This window comes from Typopeltis vanoorti, chromosome 3 (assembly GCF_054136105.1).
Source record: "Typopeltis vanoorti isolate ZY-2024b chromosome 3, IOZ_Tvanoo_1.0, whole genome shotgun sequence".
Classification (NCBI taxonomy): Eukaryota; Metazoa; Arthropoda; class Arachnida; order Uropygi; family Thelyphonidae; genus Typopeltis; species Typopeltis vanoorti.
The window spans coordinates 112,816,087-112,838,235 of record NC_143551.1 but is presented as its reverse complement, the minus strand read 5'-3'; the positions used below and the strand labels follow the sequence as shown (position 1 = coordinate 112,838,235).

The following is a 22,149-nucleotide window of genomic DNA, read 5'->3' as shown; positions in this document are numbered from 1 at the left end:
TCAGCTGAACTGGCTATTCTTCCAGGCTAAATTATTTGAGTCTCAGAACAGGAATGGAAAGAATGTATGGTAATCCCAATACACAAGGGTGGTGCGATGTATCCAACCGATGTATGTAACTATCGATCAATCAGTATCTCAGGAGTGGTGGTGAAGATTCTGGAAAAATTGGTCAGGGCTCACATTCAGAAATGGGTTGACTAAGGGAAGGTCATGCTTTAGCAACTTGCTCACATTCTATAATAATATTACCATTGAACTAGACATAGGGAATGATACACCACGATACGTTTGATTTTTCTAGCTTTTGAAAAATACAGCATGGTAGATTGTTGCATAAATTGTAGAATATGGTTTTGGATTATAAAAGATTAGCGTTATGCAAATCCTAACTTCAGCATTCTGTTTATAATATGATTCATATGTTTATTTAGCGTTTAGACTGCCATGATGGTTTCTGGAGCGCCAGTAACCAACAGCTATATCATCCAGTGTAGAAAATAAATTATATGACTAATAGAAAAGTAAGCAAGTATTTAAAAAACAATTAATGAAAAATAACTTACATTAGCAGGAACAAATATTCTTCATAAAATTTGGCATCACACTAATAGCGTCTTTAGTATGAACTGAATTTGAACACAAGTGCATGCAAATATAACAGAAAATTTAACAATGCTAAACGTGAAATCATATATTTGAAGAGAGCTGCACGGGCTGATTGTAGTGAAGTCTTCATGACGTGATTAAAATAATAATAATAATAATAAAACATTTATTAATTGAGACGGCGCATTGATGGGTTAAGTTGATTAAGATGAATATTTTATTTATTTATATCACATCATTGGGACTTTAGCACAATCAAGCCATTTTTATCAATTTAAACTGGCGATTTCACTGCACGAAACAATACTAATGTATTAGCATTATTTAACACAGTTACGGTTATATTTCAATTAAGTTCATACTGAGGATGTCCTTGATACACAGCCTGAAGTTTTATAATAAATAATTATTTCCTCTTATGTAACTTATGCGTTTTTTTCTTTTTTCTTTCTTTCTTTTAAAGTTATACTTTTTATTTATAAAAAATAATTCCATCACTGTCGATAGTAATGGTGCCTCTATCGACATCAGAATTCTCCTTATCATTAATCACTACTATTCTGTTCATCAGAATAGGCAGCCAATTCTTTCCATAATATTTCTGAGCACCCAACACTGTCTACAGTCATTGCACTTTCATTTATGCATGAGATTAACATCGACGAATTCCAGTGTAATCATGGTCACGGATAATAAAATTACTTGTTTATGGAAAAAAAAAAAGTTCCTATTTCTTTGTGGCAGCACTGGTAGGCGTTATTTTTATGAATACCCATTTTTTAAAAACTGTTCTGCAGTCATAGCTTAGATAATTTACTTATGTGCATTCCATGTTTTTACTGTTTCGATTATTCTTATGGTTCAGTCAATCATCTGCAAGCAAGCTGAACGTCTGTCACTCTTCACATTAGTTCATACCATGTGAAATTTTGAAAACAAAATTGAAAACTTTTAATGCTTAAAATTGAACTAAATACGAATACAAAAAAAAATTAACTGTGCCTCATGAGCATGCGTGCACGTTGCGACCTCTCACACCTGAGTAACACCGACAATATTATACTTCGAAGATGCCTTTGACACACACTCCAATCCTCAGCTGTTATAATAAATCACCAATGTTATGGCAAGCGCTACTAGTTTTGCATCGTGACATATTCCTTGCTATTACCTTAGATATGTTGATTATTAATATTAAGCGATATTACAAATTCGAAAAGAAATAATTTATCATAAAATATGTTTGGTTCAGTAGATTTCTAGTTGTCCCAAGTTATCCTTAACCTGAATTGAACTTTATCACATCCTTAGTAACAACTCTATGTTAGTTAGCTAGTTTTGATTTTTATGGTGCAAAGACATCAAAAGTTATACTGCGCCCGTACACAGCAGCAAATATGGTAAACGGTTAGTCAATTCACAAACATCCATGCCCCTGTCAGGATTCGAACTCGCAGCCTCTTGACTGGAGAGCAGATACGCTAACCACGGCCAACTAGGCCGACCCTTCTAGGTTCGAATCCCATCTACAGAAGGAGGAATTTTCTGCGTGACCGGGTTGTATTATACTTGGGTTCACTAATTCTAAATTAGTGCAGAACAAGTATGGAATAGGGAAAGTGTATTATATTAATTGTCTACCCTTTATTGGTAGTTTGTTTTTCAGAAGGAGAAAGAAATGTGGAGAGTGTACGAGGTAAAAAACAAAAAGACAAACAAACAAAACGGAACTCCGTTTAAGTTGAAAAGACCGAAAAATTAAACATTCTGGACAGGATTCAATCTCAAGTTTTTACAACCAAAGGGTATGTCAGACTTCTGACATTTCCATGGAGGTGTTGTGAAGAATTTAATAATTGTTTTAACCTGAAAGTGAATTATTCAGCCTCATGTGGAGACTACACAAATTCCGTACCCCAAACTGAAGAGCACATTCATTTAGATAAAATACGATCGTCTCGTGGCTTTAGTTTCTTTAATAACCATCTCTACCCTCAAAAAATAAAATTAAAATAAAATTAATTAAAGTAAATAAAAAAGCAAATGGAACTAGTCTCATCTAGCGGATCTGTAGTGGCCCACTGGGAAGAGCGTCGCGAGTTCACCATTTTATTAGAAAAGATAAAAACTCTAGTTTCATTTTCATTTCTCTAAATAAAAAGCCTTTTCCAACTGAAGGTCAGGTAGCAAGTCTAGTATGGCGAAGACGGGTTTTTTTTTGTTCCAGAAAAAGGCAAACTGGCCCACTACATTATGAGACGGATGTCTAAATTTAAGGTAGTTTCTTAAAAGCAATAATAGTTAGTTGTACTAACTATTATTGATCCTTTAGAGATGCAACAGAGGTGGGGGGGGGGCTGAAAAGTTCTGATAAACACCTAGAACAAAAATGATAATAAAGCAGCTGATATAACCACAAGAAAGAATATACCTTAAACCCCTTTAAGCCCATGTTTAATTAAATTGTAATATTTTTTTTAGGATATATAAAAAGACATGTCAATTCCTTTATGGTGATTATCACAACTTTTTAGCACATCCTCGTATTTTAGTTAGTTCAAATAACAAACGTAGTTTGCTTATTTAGTTAAATATATTTTTAGTCCAATTATCATCATTGCCTTAAAACTAATTCTTTAGACTAGAAACAGTTTATTCATTGATTCATGATCCCCAATTTATTGGAACGTTGCGACTAAAATCTTACTGCTTACTCCGCATCAGTCATCTGATTATTGGATACTTACAATCTTTTCTCCTTTCAGTTACTTGCGGTCACAGCTATTACAAGACTGTTTTTCATTTATGTGGACATTTTGAGCTACTTTTGTCCTCCACAAAGAGGGTGGTGGTCTCATATAGGGAGATAAAATTCATCGCCCTATGTGATGAACTGTTGGTTGGAAAGCGAATGCGCTATCCTTTCTGGCAACTAGTATATGGATTTATAATTCTAAAATCATTTACTGACTGATAGCTATCACAGATATTCCCGCATAAAACTCTATAACTTCAGAGCTTTCAGAAATGATTTTTGGTTTTTAGGCCAAAGTTAAGGAAAAATTAATGGTTCTGAAGTTCAAAAATTACCAGTTAAAATTTTCACTGAAAATGAATAACCGGTTACTTTTTTTAATTTACTTGCTTTCTTAATCGATTCAGGAATTTTTACAGAATCAAAACTGCGAATTTGTTTACAAAATCAAGGCTGTTTTGAATAAAAAAATATTTCAAATTTGTTCTTTATGCAAGAAACTGCGATCTTTAAAGGCTTTAAGATAATCAAAAGATAAATCTTTTGATTATCTTAAACTGAAAGTTTTCAGTTATTCTAATCACCATATGATAATATACGTAATCATCCATATGATCGCTGTGTAGCATAATATGTTATGAATTTTTTAATCTATTCCATAAATTTGAAAACATCTATTACCATAGTGTAGCGATAACTTGTCTAATTTTAATTTTGATAGACGCACCGCTTTCATTCAGACCTTTACGCGAAGAATAAGAGGTTTAACTATTTCTTTGAGTGAGTAGTCTATTTTCGGTGTTTTAGTAGCATTTAACCAACAATATAACAGAAATTGTAAATTCCAGATTTCAATATAAATTTTCCTAAGGCATTGAAATAAATGTGCTTTAAATGATCATCGTGTTATTCTGTCGATTTTGTATCTCTGTGTAAGATTTTGAAATTTGAGAACTAGGGATGGGATGTAGAGTAAAGAATCAGTGGAAATACCTTGGAAGAGATAGAAGAGATGAGAGATCTGGGGCTGATTGTGGACAAGAACATAAAATTTCGAGGACATATTGCTAAAGTTGTAAGAACAGCACAGCGGATAACGGGAATGATATGGAGGGCTTGTTAGAAGTAAGGATGTTATGGTTCCTTTGTATAAGGCTTGATCACGCCACATATGGATTACTGTGCACATATTTCGTCTCCTGGTTTTGGAAAAGATGAAAATGTATTAGAATAGGTGATTGACTAAGAAAATGCAATTGCTGAAATTGACAGAGAGGAGAAGGAGTGGGGATGTGATTGTAACATAAGCTGCTAAGAGGTTATTAACAGATTAATGTGGGGAAGGTTTGCATAGAATGTGTAGAGAGAGAAAGGTCATCCCTGGGACTGCATAAGGAGAGTGTGAGCAAAGGTGTGTGTGAAGAGCAGGTGTTTTGCATTAGGAATGGTTTTGCAGTTCAAACCGTTAGAGAAATTAAATAAAATAATTAAAATATTGCGGACCATTAGAGAAATTAAAAACAGCGTGAAAGAACTAACGGAAAGACAGCATAACTTAATTAAAGAGACAACGAAACTACAGCAAGAACTAAATTCTTTAAAACAACATTACGAACTCCTAAACCAACAACCGTATAAAAATTATCTCCTCATAGATGGTCTCCCAGAAATTGCTACTGAACATTAAAAAACACCGTAATCGAACTAAGCCAAAAAATTGGAGCTCCCATAGAATCAAAAGATATCCAGCCAATACATCGATTACCTCAAAAAAGGACAAGAGAAGGTTTTCCGCGACCTCGCCCCATCGCGGAACAGCCCGACAAAAGTTAACATTATAAAAGCTAGCGGAATTAAAAACAAACAGTAGTCAAGAATTTGAATCTAACTCACGACAATATCCCAATCTACCTTTCCAAATACTTAAAACCATATTTTCTGAAATTACAAATAGAAATTACAATTACATACTGAACCAGAACCATTAAAATTCACTGAAATTACCCAACAGCTAATATCATCCTAAACGAAACTAGAGTAAACGACGAAATCTGAAAAACAGACTAAATGCAGATAACATCTTTAGACTCTGCTGACGCTGTATATAATAATCTTAAACTTACATTTAATAAAATATATAATATAGCATTAACAAAAATAAAAATACGTTCCCAAACCAGACAGAATCCATGGATAAAAGACAACGTGTTAACAGTCATACAAAGAAAAGGTGCTGTATGAAAACAACTTAAGAAGTTACCTAATAATACCACTTTACAAGCTGAATACAAAAGAAAATGGAATCTTTTAACAACACAGATTAGAATTGCAAAAATAAGTTATTAAATAAACAAATGAACAACAGCTCAGAACGAGATAAAGTAAATCTGGCACCTGATCAATGAAATGCTAGACAATACATACAAAGCCACTGCCTCAGAAATAATAAAACCCAGCTTTGCTCTGAGTCAAAATCCTTCACAGAGTTGGCCAACAACTTTAATCAGCACTTTGCTAACTCTGTTCAAAAACAACAGGAAACATTCTCTCTTCACACAAAGAAACATTATCTACTAGGACCACGAGCAACCCAGTCAATGTGGTTCTCCATAGTAACAGAAGAACTGTCACATGCACTTCAGCAAATTAATCCTAACAAAGGACCAGGAATAAACGGAATCAGGCCAAAAGACATGAAAAACGCTCAACTATCCTATGTCCAGTTCTACTAAACTGGTAAATAAAATCTTCGAAACAGGACACATACCTGAAACACTAAACTCTGCATTAATCACTTCCATACATAAACATGGAAAAAGAAACATTGTACGTAATTACAGACCCATCGCCACATTGTCTGTAATCAACGAAATCATGGAGTGCATTGTGTATTACATACTTTCCACATACATTGAAAAATTCCAAATCATCCCCAAAACACAATATGGCTTTCAAAACAATAAAGGAACCGCAACACTCCTGGAAGATTTCATAGACCTAATAAACGCTGCATTAGATAAAAACAGAACAGTATTAGTCGTTTTCATTGATCTAACAAAAGCATTTGACACACTAACACACAAAACCTTGCTGAACAAACTAACACATATCAGAATCGGAGGTCGTCTACTACTGCGGTTCAAAGCATAGATAAAAAACAGAAAGCACATCACACGTATAAGATCACTGCACAGCAAAGAGGCGAAGGTAACCTGTGGAGGACCACAAGGAACTGTACTATCTCCCATTCTGTTCAACACACACACACACACACACACACACACACACACACACACACACACACACACACACACACACACACACACACACACACACACACACACACACACACACACACACACACACACACACACACACAATATTGCCATCTTCCCGTAAAAATTAAAATATTCCAATACTTGGACGACACGGCAATAGTATTCTATTCACAACGCAAATATACAACACGACATCAATGAAATCACTAACTGGTTAACTGAGAAGAGCATATATATAAGCCCTGAAAAAACAAAGCTAATGGTATTCACAAACTCCCAAACCCTATCCATAGAAACTAAATATCTCACTATCCAACATCTATCCCCCTATAAACAAAGCACTGAACCTAAAAACCACAACCATCACACAGGTAAAAACAACACGTTATCTCGGACTTTACTTCGATGCTGATCAAAGTTGGAATAGCCATGCACACCACCTACACAACAAACTCAGGATAATAGCAAGCAAACTATATCGATTAAAAGACATTGCTCCGACACACATGAAAATACTAAAAAAAATCTATAAAGCATTATGTGAAAACATTTTCAGATACGCAATTAAATCACACGCATTCTGCGCAGACTACAAACTTAACAGATTACAATGCTTGCAAAATAAAATGGTAAAACTGGTATTCTAGGAACAAAGAAAACAGTCCACACTTATACAGGCAGCAATGAGAGAACACAGAATATTTAAGGTGAAACACTTATGCCACTACACAGTCATGTTAAAATATTACTTCAGTCCAACCTACATAATAACAAGAACAACATATCAAATGACAAGACTAAAGTCAACAAAGTACATACCATATAAGTTATAATAATCACTACGGAAAAGCCTTCCGAAACTTCAACGTAACTGACATGATAAACAAACTGCCATTTGACGACAGAAACTTAAGGACCCACAGAGAGCTGAAACAGGCACTATGTAAATATTATAGAGAAACTGAAAATTAGAAAGAAATTACTCTCTCTCTCTCTCACAACACACACACACACACACACACACACACACACACACACACACACACACACACACACACACACACACACACACACACACACACACACACACACACACACACACACACACACACACACACACACACACACACACACACACACACACACACACACACACACACACACACACACACACACACACACACCTATTACAAACTCCTCTCAAACACCATTACAAGAATCCAAAGACGCGATATCCAAATCCAACTCCGTTTGCAAAAAAGTTAAACCGTGCTCAAGCAGTGGTAGTCTATGGGCGCTATATTATCTTCATATATAAGTTTCAAAGCACACAAAACACACAAATTAAATCAACATCTGGATTGCGACGGGTATTGAAACAAAATCACGAAACCACCGCCATCTACGGGGGTGATTTGAAATGGTCTCGACCTAACAGTGAAAAAACGAATTTATAATTTCAAAATTATTTATATTTTTCAACATTATCTCCCATAAGACTAATACATTTATTCCAGCGATGCACCAGCACCATTTTCCCGTCCCTGTAGTGGTTCTCAGTAAGATCTACAAAATATCCCTCTACAGCTACAATCACCTCTTGATTCGAAGAAAAACGCTGACCAGTGAGGAAGAATTTTAGTTTGGGGAACAAATGGAAGTCAGAGGAAGCCAAATCTGGGGAACAGGGTGGATGTTCAAACAATTCATAGTGCACATACCTTAATTTTCTCATTGCCAAAATACTTTTGTGGGCAGGTGCATGGTCCTAATGAAAGATGATTTTTTTCTTCTGAAAACTGGGTCAGTTCTCACAAATTTTTTCGTCTTAAAAAAAAAAAAACAGCTAATGCCTTTTAATCCCCTATAGGGAGTAGACGAGGCCGTTTTAGCCCTATCTAGTTTAAACTCCACTGGTGCCCAATCAGTAGACTGACCATACATACCGTTCAGAACGGGACAGTACCGTTTTTTTTTTCATATTGCCCGGTCGTCCCGTCGTTTTGATAAAAATGTCAATTTTGTCCCGGTTTTAATAAAAGTTATAAATATACTTTATTATTAGCCAATCATAAATTATTATTCATAACCTATAATCGTATATCAATATCAGGGATACCAGTAATTTGTATAACCATGGAGTCGCATTGTTCGATACTAAATATCGATGTCTGCAATGAATCATTCAAAGAAAATAATAAAAAAAAAATACATGTTGGCAACACTTGCGCATCTCAGCCGCAGCGTCTGTTCTGCTGTAGCGTTAGTTTTTGTTTTGCCTGTATGTTAACCAGGAGCTTTGTTATTCAATGCCAGTGGTTTAAATTTCAGATTTTTTAAAGTTTTATTTTTTAAAGCTTTAAGTCTATCTTTGCAATGTCAAAGAGGAGAAACTGCAGTTTTATGACGATCTTCAGAAAGAATTCAAATTCATTAAAATTGACAAGCTGTGTAGGGATGGAACAAAAGTAGTATGTCAGCATTGTAATGTCCAGTTTTCCATTGCTCATGGAGGAAGAAGTGACATCAACCAACATCTACGTAACCAGAAACATAAGGATGCTGAAAAGACACTGACTTCAATTAAAAACATCAACAAAACATCAAGTGAAGCTTTTGTTGCGTATCCTACTGTGCATCACCGACAAGGTTTTTGGCGCAAATGACTGCTTGTAGACATATAAAAAAACCCAGCTAATGTTTTTTGTTCCCATATAGGGAATAGGCGAAGCCGTTTAAGCCCTACCTAACTTTTGGAGACTGAGTGGACAGTTCAATTCTGCACTGGTAGCCAATCAGAGATAGCTGGCCCAGGGATATCACTAATTACTCGGCACGCAGTGAAGAAGACGGCTAATAAGTGCCACCATCTCGTGGTTCCTAACCCTAATACAACATTTTAATAGTGTGGGTTCAACGGCCGATTTTCTTGAGTTTACAAGACGAAAAAGCCGAGTTTTCGGGAGAAAAAAATCCGCTTTCCCGTGCCAGAGATCGACTAACTCGGGAACGACGAAAAAAGGTTTAGAAAATGTTCCTGCAGTCGGCGACTAGACTCAAACTTATAAGTCTTTCTTCGTGCTATCAAGCGTCATAGTGCGCAATCTCCACTTCTACTGAGCTACATAGGCTCCTTGCTTGTCGATATTAATAAATAAAATTTATGAACCAAAATTTTCTTCAGCACATACCAAATCAGAAGCAATAATTACCAACGTTTTATCACCATACATAATGAGCGAAGTAATAGAGAATTTGAATAAAACTAAAAGCATTACAGTCAGTTTAGATGCATCAAACAAAAAAGACATCAAACTTTTTCCAATCGTTGTGCGGTACATTTTGCCAAATTGTGGTGTTGAAAACAAAATTATAGACTTTATTTCCTTACCTAGTGAAACATCCGACCAACAGTGTGCAATATTGAAGAAAGTAAGTGACAAATTTGACTTACAAACAAAATTGTTGCTTTGTGCAGATAACACAAACACCAATTTTGGTGGTTGCAAAAGACTTGGCAAAAATAATGTGTTTATGTAATAAAACTTTTTTTTTTATCGTCTTACTTTTTCATGAATACAGAATATTACATACCCCACGTCCCGTTCTTGTCATCCCAATGTCCCGTTTTTGTCTCAAGGAAATGTGGTTAGTCTACCAATCAATGATAGTCAGCCCAAGGTTATCACTAAGGCTCTAAATAGAAGGTACGCTTACTTGCCGCCATTTTGGATCTAGCGTCACCCACAGTCGCATTCGTTCGAGCTCTTGATTTTTTTCGACTTTATAGCGAAATGGGAGGTTGTTCTGCTCCAAATTTTATGTATGTGCGTGTGTGTGTGCGTATGTGTGTGTGTGTGTGTGTATATATATATATATATATATATATATATATATATATATATATATATATATATATATATATATATATATATATATATATATATATATATATATATATATATATATATATATATATATATATATAACATAAATAAGTTATAAATTATCATTGACCTAAAAGTTCATATTTATATTACTTCACCTTCTTTCTGGTTTTGGCGATCCTAGGGTGACTGCTAAGATGGTGACTTCTTTTGTATTCCTGTAGCATGGTTGACCACCACTTGCTTTAAGATTATTATTATTATTAATATTATTATTATTATTATTATAACACCTCCAGGGAGTCCAAAGATTAGAAAACATAACTTACGTACTACTTAACAGATACAATTTTTACATCAATATTTTTGGCTTGACGAACGGAATTCATTGATTAATACACTTCGAATATTAATCCACAAGTAAAACACTAGCTTATAACTTAAAAAATGGGAGTGTTGAAATAGCATGCTTGCAACTAATATTAAATAATAATAATAATAATAATAATAATAATAATAATACAAAAATTATTTCCAAAAATTATAATATTAAAACAGTCATATTACTAGAAATTTCTTATGTCATTGAATCACTATTATTATGTAACACTCCAGGAGTCCCATGACTCATTGCCAGAAGGCACTCTAATTACACAACCCACCATTTAGATTAATTAATTCTTCTACACACAACACATTAAATCAGCTATTATCCACTAATAGCTTTTTTTGTTAACTGCATGAGTTCTCTGGCTAATTTTTCTGTATGAGAGCTGAAAAACTCCACTTACCAGAGAGGTAATCATGTTACCTCCCTATGAGACCAGCTGACCCACTTAATTTGTAAAAGTCTCTCCAAAGATCTCTCACATAAAAAATTGATCCAAAGTTTTTTACAATCAAAGGAAACATAACTGGTAAATAGTTTAAGGAATTAACAATGCATATAAAGTATATTAATTAAAGGTAACTTTAATGAATAACTTCTATATTTCGGCAACGTTTCCCGAAGATGGCGGCGTGACGTTGCCAAAATATAGAAGTTATTCATTAAAGTTACCTTTAATTAATATACTTTATATGCGTTGTTAATTCTGTAAACTATTTACCAGTTATGTATGACCAACGTATAAGCCTTGCTACTAGAACAAAGGAAACATTTTCACATCGTTCACCCATTTGCATTAAAGAAGTAACTGTTTATTGAAGAATTATTTAATTGTAGATTTTTTTCATAGTGCCTATGCATTCGGCTGGTAATAATATTTCCATACCTCAGAAGAAAGACTGTCGTAAGTTCAATTCTGATTCAGTGAATCATAATCGAGCATATGACAAATAGCTTTGTACCCAATCTCTCTCTCTCTCTTTCTCTCTCTCTCGCTTTCTCTCTTTCTCTCTCTCTCTAACAAACAATCAGAAGTAGAACTCATTTCAGACAATAAGATATAAGTTTCAGGAATATAAGATATTATTATTATTATTATTATTATTATTATTATTATTATTATTATTATTAATAATAATAATAATCCGGGCAACTCCAAGGAGTCGACAGACTCATTGAGGGAGGCCCTAACATCATGTCAAGAACAACAATTCGACATTCACACAGAATCTATGATACCTTGCCTTGAACTCATTCATGGTCGTAGCATCTAAAACAGACTCTGGAAGCTTATTCCACTCATTCACCACTCTCCAAGTAAAAAAAACTAGCTCTAACACCCTTGTCAACCACATTCTTGCCCAGCTTCCAAGCATGGCCCTTAGTCCTCCCACCACCAGTCCTATTTTCAAAAGTATCTTCTGGATTAATCTTATAGAAACCCTTCAGTGATTTGAATGTTTCAAACATATTACCCCTTTTCTGCCTATCGACCAATTTCTGCAACCCACAAATCTTCAACCTATTCTCATAAGGTTCATTCCACAGACCAGCTATCATCTTGTTGGTCACTCGCCTCTGGATCCTCTCCACTTCCTCCCCATCACGAAGAAACCCTGGCACCCATAACTGGGCACAGTAGTCCAGATGGGGGTCTTATCAAGGCTCGATACAGAGGAACAACAACTTGTTTGTCTCTGCATGTTAAAATATTTTTCAGCAACCAAGTGATTTGATGAGCTGATTTAGCCACTTTTGCAATGTGCCCCCTAAACTTCAATTCCCTATCCACCAATACTCCCAAATCCCTGGCCTCATCAATCTCCTGGAGTACGGTTCCACCAATGTGATATACTGCTGCTATTCTTTTCGCCCCAAAGTGCATAACCTTACACTTTGTCACATTAAATTGACATCCATTTTTCCTAGTTCAGTCCTCCAAACTATCCAAATCATCCTGTAAAATTTTGGCATCCTGTGCACTCACAATTGCTCTACCCAACTTTGCATCATCAGCAAACAAGTGAACACTTCCTCTCAGATCCTTTCCTATATCATTGATGAACAAATTGAAAAGTAGTAGTCCAAGAACAGAGTCCTGTGGCACACCACTACTCACAAGCCATCTTTTAGACTCCACTCCTGAATAAACCACTCTTTGGTATCTCTCCATCAACCACTCTCCTATCCATCTCACCAACCCTATATCCATCTCACCAACCCTATATCCATCCCCATCTGCTCCAGTTTACTGATTAGGGTTCCATGTGGTATCCTGTCAAAGGCCTTGGCAAGGTCCAGTATAATCACTGTAAACCCATTACCCTTATCCAGTTCAGCCGTCACTGTGTTATAAAACGTGAGCAAGTTACTCTTGATTCGATATCTTCAAAATCATCTGTAACCATGAACTCAGATATCGTTGACAGCTAAGTGTAGCGGCCAATTGCCCAGTGATTTCCATATGTTGGTTTAGCCTAAGCAGGAGTTTTTACTGCTACTTTTGGAAAATAAAAAGGCTGATGAAGATTTATTTACTTATCTGTATGTCTGCAAAATTATGCAGGGAAATTTCTCAGAGGTATAAGTAGACAAGCCAATGGATAAATAATTTACCAGAGAAATATGTATTTTTTTATTTCAGTATTGAATAAGTAGATTACAGTGAAATCATAATAAATGAGTTCAGTTTAAGTCCAGAGTGAACTAAATCCCCTTCTGTTAGTTCAAAAAGAAAAAAATCAGTAGATTAGAGTGAAATCATAATAAATATGAGTTCAATTTAAATCCGGGGTGAACTGAATCTCCTTCTGTTGGTTTTAGCTACTAAACGAAGTTATAGAAGATTGTATAACTTTCAATTGTTGATGTAATTTCCTATAGAGAGTGTGGCGCTGTTGGTGTGTAAGACGCCCCATCATGGCTGTGTTTGAAAATCGTAAGTTGTCTAAAATAACACTTGATGATACTCAAAGTTTAAGCTGCGTAATAGAAGCAGCTGAAAATGTTCCCGGGCATACGGTGAGTTTCAGAAATATAATAATTTTTATAATAGTTTGATGTTTTATATATGAGCCGCCTACGATAGCACTTCGTATTCTACAAGATAAAAACAGCTGAAAATACAATTGGCCATATGGTCTGTGTGTCAGAGATGAGAATACTTTTAAATTGATCATTGTCAAGCATAAATATTCAGTGCTTACTAATATGTTATCACGTTAAGCTTCCATCTGCTAAAGAATAAATGTTGTTCAAAATATGTGTTAACTTCATGCATTTTATATAAATTTTACCTTAAAATATGTATTTGGGAGCAATTCAATTCACTATTCCGATAGTACTGTGAAAAAAAAAGTACGATTCCCCACAATCTTTAATGCTAAAACTATACATTCCAGGAAGGCAAATTGCCTGTCAGTCATACTCCACTTTATACGTTAAGTAGATATCAGATAAAAATCTGCATTTTAAACTGTGGAGAACAAGAGTTTTTCACTGTGTAAGTGCAGTTAAAAACTTGCTGCCATATGCATTAATGTGCTGCTTCTAGTCCGGATCGTGTTTTTGATTATAGTGTTTCTCACGAATTCTCAGACTTAGCCCTTAGTTATCCGAGGGAAAAAAAAATCTTTGTGATATTAACTGATGAAATTTTATGGAGTTTGATTCATACTCTGATACCAAACTTAACAAAACTGAGTAACAGTTTTTGTTGCTAGATGTAGTGCTATCAGTTATAAGTTTCTACCTGATTTCACTGGATTACAAATTTACAAACACATTTATATTTTTCTTTCCAGAAAAAAATATAAAACTCAGAAATCTATTAGATTACCTTTCATATTGTGCCTTTTAGTTTGGCTAAGCTTGTAAGAATATTTTAGAACTGGAAATTCTGGGACAACCAAAGGGATTTGCCTCATTGTCATTATTGTGAAGGTATCTTTCCACTGCAGTGGGGGGGGGGAGCTAGTGCAGTTGTATGGTGGTGGTGGATTCAAAGCAAGGATGATATCAAGTTGTGTTTTTATCGGGTTGTCTTTCATGGGTAGTTGGAGAAGCAAGGTTGGTTAGAGTTCAGATTATTATTATTTCGTGACACCTTCAAGGAGTTCGAGGACTCATCGAGGGAACCTCTACTATTATCATCTACATCAGGATTGTCCGACCTTAGGTAATCCGAGAGACCACATTAAAAAAAAATTATCCGAGGGCCGCATCACAGTGCATGTTTAGTAATTTGGTGAGCATCAGCGACACAACCTCAACAGCTGAACAAATAAAACACTAATTGCACGTTCCCTGTGAGCTCCTGGAGCATGCACATTGGAACAAAACAGTGTAAGAAATGCTTCTTTGACACTTCTAATGTTTGAAAAACACGTGGGTATATAGTGATGTGAAAGCACCAAATAAAATTGCCAACATCAAGATTATTGATTACTGATAAAGAATTAAAATATCTAATACGCATTCAATTTAAATTATTTTATTTTTTCGCTCGTGAAAATCAAAACCCACTGGCGGGCTATACAAAATTGCCCTGCGGGCCGGATGCAGCCCTTTGGCAGTGTTTTGGACAGCCCTGACCTATATCAACAGCATCTACTGCCCACCACCATCACTAGTATTTTTTTTCTGTAAATTGTGTGTATTCTGAAGGGCCAATTTGTCTGTATGCAGGATGAAAAACCCAAGTTTCCAGGAGGAAAACCCTGCTACCTCTGTATGAGATCGGCTAACTCACCTTCAACTGAAAAAGCCCATATAAAGATTCTTCCAGTCATGACGAGAATCAAACTTAGACTTTTTTCAATCAAAGGGTGCAACATACCATTGTTCTTCCAATTGCACTACAGAGGCACAATTATGAAACTGTCTTGATGACAGTAGTAATCTCCAGCATGTATTTATTACAGAATGATCTTGTGTCAGTAATCTAGTTACATTTTTTTTTCATAATAGGACAAGCTGTATTGGATGCTGGAGATGCACACAGTCAGCATGGTTGCCAATTGGATAGTGTACCCATTTTCCAACCAATAGGCTGTGAGTTTGAATGCTGCAGTGCGCATGGATGTTTATAAATGTCTTTAGGTGGTAGATGAATTTCAATACCTGGTGTGAGACCATACTGAAAAGTTTGTCTCTAGAGCAGGATTTCAAGATTATCTCATCCTTAGCCCACAGTACTAATAGGTACCGTACCATGCTATAAGTTTTAGTCTTTCTTGGATAAGATTCACATAAAATAATAGTTGATACACTTGTGAGCCAGACATTATGACTACCCAGCCTGTTTCTGGTCGGCCAGAAACCGGCTGCTGATAGTGGCAGTATCTTACTGTGGGGATTGTTTGCATAGGCATCACTGAATCCTCTCATCCCTATTGAACACACCTTGAATGCTAATTTGTACTTGGGGATTGAAAAAAAAAACAAAGACAAGCCTTATGAACTTAAGGAGCTACACAAACTCATCCAAAGCAGGCTTTTACAAATGTCAGTGTACATGGATTCAAATCCACAACCTGTTAGTTGGAGAGCAGGAGTGCTATCCATGTGGCCAACCAGCTGACATTGTTTTGGACTAGGTATTGCCCTAGATGGTGACAGTGAGGCTGAATTGATATGAATTTTTCCAGCAAGAAAATGCCCTCTACTACAAAGCTTGCATTTTTCAAGCATGATCTAAAGGAGCATATTCAAGCATTCTGTTTATTCCTTTAACTGCCTAATTCTGGTGATTTAATTCTTATTATTGTCTGCTAGTTGACACCAGTGACTCACTCATTCACTGATCTTTTATCATTATTATACAGTATCTCTATGGAATCTGGAGCTCATTGTGGGAGACCCAAACTGTTATACATACAAAACCTATTATACCTCTCCTTAAACTCATTCACTGTCAGAAAACTCATGACTAATTCTGACAATCCATTCCAGTCATTCTCCATGCAAAAAATCTGGTTCACATACACCCCTAATGACCACACACTTCCGTGGATGGCTCTCAGGTTCTCTATTTTTCATATATTGAAAATTTCCTTTGCATCAATTTTATAGATACCCTTTAATATCTTAAAAGTTTCTATCATGTCCTCTCTTTTCTGCCTAACAACTAAACTTTGTAACTCACAAATCTTCAACTTATCCTCATAGGGAGCATTCCACAGACCTCTCACCATCTTGGTCATTATCTCTGAATCCTCTCCACTCCCTCCTGGTCCACAAGAAACCCAGATGACCAAATTTGTGCACAGTAGTCCAGATGTGGCTGAATCATAGCCTTATAAAAAGGGATAATAACTTGCCTATCTTCACTTTTTACATGCTTTTCGACATTCAAGTAATCCTTTGAGCCATTTTATCATCTTTTGCAATATGCCCCTCTGAACTTCAGTTCTCTGTTCACCATCCCCAAGTCCCAGGCCTCATCAATTTCCTACAATCCAGTACCTTCAGTATGATACATTGTACATAACCTTTTCAATCTGAAGTGCATAACCTTACATTTTGCAACATTTAATCGACAGCCATTATCCTTTGCTCACAATGCCAATTTATTTAAATCATCGTGCAGGATATCTACATCACCTTCAACTATTGCTCTTCCTAGTTTTTCATCATCAGCAAACAACTGAATATCCTCTCTTAAATCTTTCCCTATGTCATTGATATACAAATTGTCTTTGAAGTATTTTCAAGTCTTGTCTATTATATACAGGCTACTGACCCATGGAATGTTTTAGTATCCCATAATGCAAAGTACACTGCCTTCAGATGTGAGTAGTTTTAGTATGGTATTCTGGGGTGCTCCACTAGTCACCCTTATTTTCCTAAATTTTACTTTACCGCATACTGCTCTCTGGTGTTTGTCTGTCAGTCACCCCCCCCCCCCCATCATACTACTAGTTTCATATCTACACTACTTTGAGTCATTCTTGCGCATGCACACAAAACATTTATGACAAATTCTCTCTCTCCATTCAAACATTTCACAACTCATTCACTCTTGGTAATGCGTATATAGAATATACACCATTGTACAAGATCTCTCATGCTGAACTTAGCTGCCATTTCCTTGTAGACATTGGTGCTATGTAGTAAAACACTTTCTGAAACAATATCCTGTATTAGATTTTACACACACACACACACACACTCCATTTTACAGTCTAAAATAAGTATAATTACTAATTACTAATATCTACAAAACTAATTACTAATATCCACTGAATTAAAGATACCAAGAAATTATATACTTGGTTTAATCCTTTATCCAAGTGTAGGCAAACAAGTTTGCACCTGAACTATTTTCAGGACTAGGGCAACTCGTATATAGAAGCTTATAACTTCTCATCACTTGCCTTAGTATCCCATAATGCAAAACACATATCCTTACAGAGCTATGGAAATTTTAACAAAGGGTTCTCATCGGCCAGCAAAAAAAAAAAAAAAGCAGTATTTCACGAAAACTTTTATTAATACAGCTTTTGTACAAATTCCAATCAAAAAAGTATGAGAAGACAATCAACCTTTAAAAGCTATAATTTTTAAACAAATATTTCATGATCTAAACATGAAATATTTGCTAATTAATATTTGCTGTGTTAATTTATCTTACATAAGAAAAACATTTTTTAACTATCAGAATATAATAAGAATGAAATCTTTTATAATCTTTTATAAAACATTTGATTGGCTACCAGAATGGAGAAGGGTAAAGATAGCACATGCATTTATTTTATTTTCAACTTGGACGCGTTCATTATAGAGGAGTTGAAACAGTAATTCCAAATAATCTATACACTGCTGAATAGACTAATTTTTGTTAGGTTACCGTATGAGTTTGTTGTTTAATGTTTCAAAAAAAAATTTTTTTTTTGAAAAAAAAAGTAAACAAGAATTTATTTAAATCATCGTGCAGGATATCAACAAGGGGCTTGCAAATTTGAGAAAAATTTAACAAAGGGCCCCCATGAGCTGCTTATAGCTCACCACTGCTTACAGGTATGTATAATGCTATGCATTATGGGACGGGTCACTACCCAGACCGGTTTCAACCTTTATTGAGGTTTTGTCAGTGGGAGCCAGATCCAGAGGTGATATTAAGGCTGAAGTAGTGCCAATGTCATATTTTCATATACGAATTGCCAAAAGGTGTCACACCTTATTATTAAAACATGAAAGTATATGAAAATATGACTTTGGCATTACTTCTGCCTTAATATCACCTCTGGGTCTGGCTCCCACTGAGGAGACCTCAATAAAGGTTGAAACTGGTCTGGATAGTGACCCTTCCCATAATGCATAGCATTATACATACCTGTAAGGATATGTGCTTTGCATTATGGGATACTAAGGCAAGTGATGAGAAGTTATAAGCTTCTATATACGAGTTGCCCCAGTCCTGAATATACAAGTTTGTATTCAGTGTATCCTTCTGTATACAAGTTTGCCCCAGTTCAGGTGCAAACTTGTTTGCCTACACTTGGATAAAGGATTAAACCAAGTATATAATTTCTTGGTATCTTTAATTTATAGTATAACCAAGTGAAAATTGGTCTGTAGTTTGCTATCTCTGTCTTGGAGCCACCTTTATGCAATGGTACTATCTTACCCTCTTTCCCCACTTCCTTGGAACCCTGCCAGAGCTGAGATATAGTTTAAACAACTTCGTCAGAGGCAATGCCAATTCTCTTGCACTTCACGTAGTACACGGACTGATATGCCATCCAATCCCACTTCTGTGTTCACATTCATATTATTTAATATGCTAAACACTTCCTGTTCATCTACCTCACTATTGATATGCATCTCTGTAACATCAGCAACTGTAAAATCATAACCCAGATGATACACCTTTGCAAAATGATCACTCAGCAACTCAACTATTTCTTTTGGTTCAGTTACCTTCCTACCGTGAGCATTGTTTAAAGTCATTCTACCATAGTCATTTTTCCTCTTACTTGCTACATAACAAAAAAACTCTTTTGGGTTTACTTTGGCCTGTTTGACTAATTCTCTCTGATAGTGTGATTTGACCTTCCTTACCTTACTAGTCATCCTTCTTGCTTGCACTTTGTGCTGCGCATGAGTATGCTAATCACTTTTTTCTTTAAATTTCCTCCACAATATTTTCATTTTTTTTTTTGCAGTTCTTGCTTTACATCCTTACTCATCCACTTAATTCCAACTTGGTTTATCCTCCTGACTTTGGGTATGCAGTCTGATACCTCTACTCTTAAGCAATGTGACCACTTGCCATGCACTACTGACACTTCTGGTGATTGAGGATATTAATCAAATCAAGTAGCAGCATGCCCACCCCAAGTCTACATTCAATAGAACACATTTGGGATGCAATGAGGAGATGTATTGCTGCTCAAAATTCCCCTTTCAGTAAACAAAAAGGCCTTATCCTTGTTATGAAGGAGAAGTTTGCCCCAAGAACTCCTGAATCACATGGTGCTAATCATGGTATGATGTTGTGAGAGCTGCATTGTAGTTTGTGGTGGATATATTCCATACTGAAATGTTTCTCTCTGCATAGTTTTCTGTAAGTTCTGTACATTAATTCCTTAACTATTTCTGTACGAAATTTATTACTTTTGCCAAAAACGTATTGCAATTTAATTTGTACAAAATTTATAATACATTTTTTCTGTAATATAATTTATTAGTATGGTGGCAATAAATTTATGCCCACATTTGGCTGTCATCATCAAAATTTTTTCATATACAGGTAAAAATGTAGTTTTTCCTTAGCTTTTGGACACCAATGGATATTCAAACTAATTTTAACTTATGGATCTGAGAGTTGGGTTAGAAATAAAGTACTTGATCAAAGAACAGAGATCACAGATATGAGAGTTCGGATGTCATCATTGGCAGAATCATATTAAAATGAAGATATTAAAAAGTTTGCATGAATAAAGGTTTCTTAAGTTCTGTTTGCATGATTATACCATGCAAACAGAATGGGACAGAAAAGGTTAGCAAAACAGGTGTTTTATGGCAGGAAAAAAAAAAGACTCATAGAATGTAGACACCTGCATCAATCCACCTACTCCAAGATGTAGGTGGATTGATGTGGTCGGAAGTGCCTAGAAGACAGAAACATAAGATATTGGAGTGCTGACAAATGATAGACTAATTTGGAGGAAAACTGTTGAGAGGAAGTTGTAATAATGGAACGTAAACATATACACTCAGTGGATTAGAGATAGAGGTGATGGGAATTTGATACTGGCATTCCTTGTGCAGATTGATGGTATACTCATGGTATACCATCAATGGGACATACCAGTACCTAGCAAGCAGGTGCCTGACCACATGCCATTGATTGGGGTCCATGTAGACCAGTGGTCACCAAAGGGGTCGATATGACATTGTTGGGGGTTGACAGAAAAATTTAAGACATCATTGTATGGGTAATATTTAATTTGGTTTTAAGCATCTTTTTTTGCTTGTCCTATTATAATTACATAATAGTAAAATATAGGGGGTTGATAAGTCAAGAAACTCTTGAAGAGGTCGACGGGCAAATAACTTTGGCGGCCCCTGATGTAGATTGTCTAGGCTCATTGAGATGAACTGCAGGGCAGCAGTGGCACAAATCACATCCAGTTTCAATGTCAGAGGTCTAAGCAGCATGAGTGAGTGAGTGAATGGTACGGTGTGCCCTGCACACCATGGGCTATGGGAGCTGACACCCTACTCGTGTACCACTGTTGACAGCTCATGATCGGGCATTGTGCCTTGCCTGTTGTCGGACCACTAAAACTGGCCTCTGCAGAGGGATCAGAGTTGTGTGGTCTGAAGAATTCCATTACCAGTTGTATCGAGCTGACGGGAGGGTTTAGGTGTGGCGTCGACAGCATGAGACCATGGCCCCATCGTGCCAGGTTGAATCTGTGATGGTTTGGGGATCTTTCTCATGTAACATATTAGTCCCTTAGTGTGTCTGGAGAGGTCCTTAAATTCTGCGAGCTACCAGAATGTGCTGACTGATCACCTACACACTTTCATGGCTTTTGTGCATCCTGCAACCAATGGTCTGTTTCACCAGGACAATGCACTGCCCCACCCAGCCACAACCACCCAGGCATTGCTCGAGGAACATTCATATGAGTTTGGGACCATCCAGTGTCCCCCAGGCTCCCTGGATTTAAATCCAATTGAATCTCTATGGGATGCCTAGAGTGAGACATCAGATCCATG

General features: G+C 36.0%; 1 protein-coding gene across 3 annotated transcripts in view; it reads left to right on the top strand.

Moving 5' to 3' along the window:
- Positions 1–13,834: 13,834 nt before the first annotated feature.
- The window catches only part of LOC150108473 (PX domain-containing protein kinase-like protein), a 307,545-nt gene continuing 299,230 nt past the window's right edge, over positions 13,835–22,149 (top strand). For all 3 annotated transcript variants that reach the window (XR_016548134.1, XM_090390804.1, XM_090390803.1), the window contains exon 1: positions 13,835–13,938. Coding sequence is in view for 2 of the 3 variants with exons in the window: in XM_090390804.1 (XP_090246930.1) it covers positions 13,837–13,938 (102 nt within the window). In the remaining variant the exon portion in view is untranslated. The remainder of the gene's footprint in view (positions 13,939–22,149) is intronic.